At 42.0% G+C, this 5571-nt stretch overlaps 1 protein-coding gene across 1 annotated transcript in view; it reads left to right on the top strand.

Moving 5' to 3' along the window:
• Positions 1-812: 812 nt before the first annotated feature.
• Positions 813-5571, top strand: part of Frg1 (FSHD region gene 1) — a 22576-nt gene continuing 17817 nt past the window's right edge. The window contains exons 1-2 of the mRNA XM_031339613.1: positions 813-1054; positions 2717-2787. Of these exons, the coding sequence (XP_031195473.1) occupies positions 993-1054; positions 2717-2787 (133 nt within the window). The 5' untranslated portion in view covers positions 813-992. The remainder of the gene's footprint in view (positions 1055-2716; positions 2788-5571) is intronic.

The following is a 5571-nucleotide window of genomic DNA, read 5'->3' as shown; positions in this document are numbered from 1 at the left end:
AAGAAAATATCTAATAAAAAAATAAAAAAATAAAAAAGAATCATTCCTTCATAAGTGTTTTGTATTTGTCAAGGGTTGACAAAGCCATTCCATTTTTGATTCTAACAACATTCATGTTTCTTTCACAGGCCTAAAAGAGGTTTGGTTTAAAAAAAAAAAAAACAAAAAACAAACAAAGATCACACAGAACCTATATCAGCGGGGCATGGTATGTAATGGAAGGGAGTTATAACATTGTGGGAAAGATTGGAGAAGGCAAAAGAAATACACACTTGGCTGGATCAAGACAGGGAAAAACAGACTCCATGTCAAGACCAAAGTCTCTTCAGCACTTCTTAGCACTTCAGCTTATCTGTTACTTAGCAACTATACGTTATATCATTCCTCACTTGCTTCTTGTGCATTACTCATGCACAGTACACGAGTAAAACACATACAGCACAACTAACAACTCTGGAGCTGAACTTGTTGATAAAGTTGCCCGAGGCCAAGGCTCTGACCCATGCCTCCACAAAACAGAAATCTCGATTACTCTGTGCAAGCCCAGCCTGGCTGGCTGCCCGGAACTAGGTGTACTGTCCGCTGGAGAGTGGGTAGACAGATCTGATCGTTTCAACATCTGGCTCATCAAATCCAGTTCTGCTCTTTGCAACCTCAAGCCCTAGGAAACTGTTAGATACCTTCGCGTCCACCAGGGGACATCTCTATGCGTTTGGCCTGTTTGGGGGGCGGGGGAGGGCGGAAACAAAAACCAAAAAACAAAAGCCCGCCAACATCCGGGACTTCGCCGCAGGATCGCTGGCGTGGTTGGACCCTCCCGGGCCGCCGTAGCGACTCGCCAGCAGTAAACAGGAAATAGGAGATTCGTAGCCTTGGGTTGGAGAAGGCGGAGGATTCTTGAACAGTTTTCTCTGCTCTCGCCGTTAGAGCCTCTTCCACCTCGCCGACTGACAGGAGCTCTGCCAGCGGCTGCCACTTCAGCGTGCCGAACCATGGCCGAATATTCCTATGTAAAGTCCACCAAACTCGTGCTCAAGGGCACGAAAGTCAAGAGGTGAGGCAGCGCTCGGGCGGGAGTCGCGGTTCTCGGTGCATCCATCCCCGGGGCCAGGGCCGGGGTAGCCTTCCCACCGGGGGCACCTAGGGTCCGAGCTGCGTGGACAGCCTCCCCATACTTCCTAGCGGACGCTGCGTGACAGGGGAGCCCCCGAAACAGAGGGGCCGTGAGTCCTACTTTTGGGACCCCAGAGGCCTCCCTGCCTGCCATGATAAGTTGCTTTAAGGAAAGTATTTTTCATCCTTCTCTCCTGCAAATGGGAAAAAAAAAGCAAGCCAACCAACAAAAAACCGCCCTGATTCTATGCAGGGTAATATGTAGGGGGCAGGCAGGCTGCATCAACAGCGTGAGTCGGGACCTTGATATATGTGTGGGCTCAAATGTGATTCGCACCCGCGATGGTTGATGGTTCCTGTGCTCATTTATTAGAAGCTCGGATGTTTTTAATGTTTCTTGTTTCTCAAGACTATAAAAAATATGAGAACTGAATAAGACAGCCAGGTTGGGGGTATGCGGGTGTGATTGATAGTTAGCCCTATTGAGAAAGATACCTGCCCGGTCCTATCTCCGTCCTCTTCAAAGATTTGGCCTAAGTTGAGCCCTTTCTTTCCCGGGTCACCGATGAAGCAGTTTCAGCAGGCACTTGTCAGCGAGCTTCGTGCTGAATTTATCCTGGCCGAATCTGAAACTTTTTTGAAATAGCTGCAGGGAGGACAGAATTCGCTTCTGAAAATTTTGTCGTTGAGATACAAAGAAGTTAAGACAGCCGTCATTAAAACCAGTGTAGTACTTTCCGTGTTTCAGGATTGGTTCTTTGTTTATTGAGACAAGATTTCTCTGTGTAGTACTGGAACTCACTCTGTAGAACAGGATGGCCCTGAACTCAGACACTCACCTGCCTCTGCCTCTGCTTTCAGTCTATAAGGATTTACTTACTATAAATATTTTATGTTAGTGGAATTAAATAGTACATAACCTTCTGCGTTTGGCTTTCGTTTAGGTTGCTCTTGAGACAGGATCTCGGTATGTAGCCCCGGCTGGCCTGGAACTCACAGAGATCCACCCGTGTGCTGGGGTTTGCCGCTGTGTGGTACACCTGGCTTGTTGCTCTTAGTTTTGAGGAGCATCCGTACTGTGGGCTGTGTGTTCGTTCGGTTTTGTGGCTGAAATACATACTTTGTTTTTGTATGTACTTAGTACATTCTATTCTTTCTTCTTTTGATGTTTTCTGCTAATGACAATGATGCTATCAGTATTCTGGGTTTTGTACACCTACTTTTTTTTTCATGTCTCCTAGATATCTGTGTGTGTGTGTGTGTGTAGAATCATCTAGGGTATTATTGTTGATAACTCACTTTAGCTTTTTGAGAAATGCTTTACAACGGAGGCTGTCTTTAGTTAAGGTTTCTACTGCTCTGACAAAACACCTTGACCAAAGACATGGGGAGGGGAGAGGGGTTGTTATTTCAGCTTACCTCTGTCTTGCAGTCTGTCATCCAGGAAAGTGAGGGCAGAAGCAACTTCTCAGTATTTTAAATATAACAACTGTAAATAGTAAAAGGTCACTTATGTAGCTGGAATGACTTCTCTTCTCATCTTGTAGTTTTTAACACATATACCAATATGTCCAAATCCTTGTCTATGTTTTTCCCCCTTTAGTAAAAAGAAGAAGAGCAAAGATAAGAAAAGAAAACGAGAAGAAGATGAGGAAACCCAGCTTGATATTGTGGGTAAGCCATTTCAGCTCTTTTTATTTTTTATTTTTTTTTCTCTCTAGAACCTCTTTTATTAGGGCACTAATCCCATTTTTGAGAGCTTGACCATCACAAACCAATCTCCTCTCACTGCTGCCACCTCTGACCTCCAGCACATTGGTGACAAGGTTTCAGCATGTAAAATTTGGGGATGATACGAACATCCAGACCATGGCATGACTGAAATTTGTGGTTCACGTAGTTCTTACTTGCCTTACAATATGCTTAGAATTTTTCCAAAAGTTAACAAAGTCTATAAATCCATCCTAGCTCCAAGCTGCACTGTTTATTATATGAAAGGTTAGCATCTCTTGGTGTTCTACTTGAAGTGTTTCCCTTGTCAGAACTGATGGTCTGCTTGTCAGGTCACCAGATGTCACTTTTCTCCCTTATCATAGAAACCACACAGTGGACCAGAAACTCCATTGAGTCTGATCCCTAACTCTAAAGGCTTGTCTGGCAAAAGTACTGTTTAAGTATGTTCTATGCATTATTTTCTTTGGAAGTACATAAACTGTGGTGGAAAGTCTGCAATTTCTTTGTTTCCAAAGGAAGTATAATGTAGCAAATTACTTTTATCTACCCTGAAATAAATGAAAATCCTAAACATAGCATAACATCACGGTACCCTATAAATGGTTCTGCAAGCAGATCCTTGCAAAGTCAAATATCTTTTCTTTTCTTGCCCTAAGTGTTCCTATACTTTCCATCGAATTTTTTTGTTTATTAAAACTGGGCAATCTAAATTTTGAAACTTTGGCAAAATAAAACAACAGGTAATAGTATATGTGGCCAAGCCTGGTAGCCTGATGTGGGTCCATGGATCCGAAGGGTAGAAGGAGAGAAGTGACTCTCCCAAGTTGTCCTCTGTCTGACTTGTAAACGCACAGACATACATACTGACAGACAAACACAGATGCGAATAAATCTAATAAGTCATTTAAAGACAGTAGGCAATGGTGTTATATGTAGAAAACCTCACATCACGTGAAAAATAGCAGTTCTAAAATAGTAGAACTCTATAATTAGGGTCAGGGTCAGAGGAAGGTATGTGTGTGCAGATTTGCTGTTTCTTAGCAAAGATGAGTATTTAATGGTATTAGAATGTGCCAATTTTTCTAAATGGTTTTGCTGTTTTAATGTCCTATCAAGGATAAATGAAAGTTGTCTGCTACAGGTCCTGGGTAGTAAGCAGCTTTTTCTCTCATGCTGGAGCCATTTGTTTTCTTTATAGTGCTTGTCTGATGAGCTGGTCCCTAGTTTTCCTCAAGATTGTTAATTGTTTTCTCTCATGATTCCTGCCTTTGAGATCTTTATTTAGCTTATCTCAACATCTTGGAAAACTTCTACTCTTCCTTTTGGACACATAGTTTTCATCTTTCCTAATTTTATCACTTCAGGGTGATTGTGTGTCTGAGGTAGGTCTCAGAGGTTGGGTTTTGCTTCTGTTTCTCCTGTTTATAACCAGCCCCATCCTCCTTTTGAATTGTTACCTTTTGCTATGAAATGGCTATTTAAAAATCAGTTGAGTTGCTCTCTATTGGTCTCCTTCTTGACTCCTGTTCCATTTACACATTTTCTGTTATTATGTTTGTCTCTATGATTTCATTACCTTATTCACCCCATAAGGTTTCCAGGTCCAGGAGTTGAGTGTACCTCCTTTGTGTTTCTTTAATTAAAATTCCCTATTCTGGGTGTTTATGTTCAGTTAAACTTCAGAGTCAACTTACCATTTCATCTAATAAAGTCCGTTGGGTTATCTGAGAGAGTTGTATTGCTTTTAGAATATTTGAGACATTCAGTATTTCAGTTGTATATAGCTTCTATTTCTGTGTTGGCTGTGCTCTTTGGGGTGTTAAGGTCCATCACTGTCATTGCTACTGTATTTATGTGAATGTCTGCAGTCATTTTTTTTTTTTTGACTGTAGTTTAATTCTTCCTTTCTTGTTGTGTCTTCTGTTGCTTTTACTGCTTTTCTTTTACCAGCCAGGACATTGGAAATATTGGACAGGTATGGTGAGAAGAGCCATGGTTGTTGTTTCTAGTCTTCAGCATAAAGTCCCCCATACAGGATGATTTTAGGCATAGGATCTTATTCTACCAAAATAAAAATTATAGTTGAAGATTTTTTTTTATTTTATTAGATATTTTCTTTATTTACATATCATACGATATCTCCTTTCCCAGTTTCCCCTCCAAAAAAAACCCAAAAAACAAAAAAACAAAAAACAAAACAACAACAAGGAAAAACCCCTGTCCTCCTGCTTGCCACCCTACCCTCTCCTGCTTACTGGTCCTGGGATTCCCCTACACTGGGGCATAGAACCTTCACAGGGCCAAGAGCCTCTCCTCCCATTGATGACCAACTTGGCTATCATCTACTATACATATGCTGCCAGAGCAATCAGTCTCACCATGTGTACTCTTTGGTTGGTGGCTTAGTCACTGGGAACTCTGAAGGTACTAGTTAGTTCATATTATTGTTCATTCTAAGGGGCTTGCAAACCCTTCAGCTCCTTTGGTCCTTTCCCTAACTCTTTCATTGGGGATCCTGTACTCAGTTCAATGGATGGCTGTGAGCCTGTACTTCTGTATTAGGTACTGTCAGAGCCTCTCAGGAGACAGCTATATAAGGCTGGCTTGTCCTTCCTTCAGTCTCTGCTCCATAGTTAGTCTCTGCAACTTCTTCCTCGGGTATTTTGTTCCCCCTTTTAAGAAGGAATGAAGTGTCCACATTTTGGTCTTCCTTCTTGAGTTTCT

Source organism: Mastomys coucha, unplaced genomic scaffold (assembly GCF_008632895.1).
Source record: "Mastomys coucha isolate ucsf_1 unplaced genomic scaffold, UCSF_Mcou_1 pScaffold22, whole genome shotgun sequence".
NCBI classification, from domain to species: Eukaryota; Metazoa; Chordata; class Mammalia; order Rodentia; family Muridae; genus Mastomys; species Mastomys coucha.
Note: the sequence above shows the minus strand (reverse complement) of the source record. Positions and strands in the feature narration are given on the sequence as shown.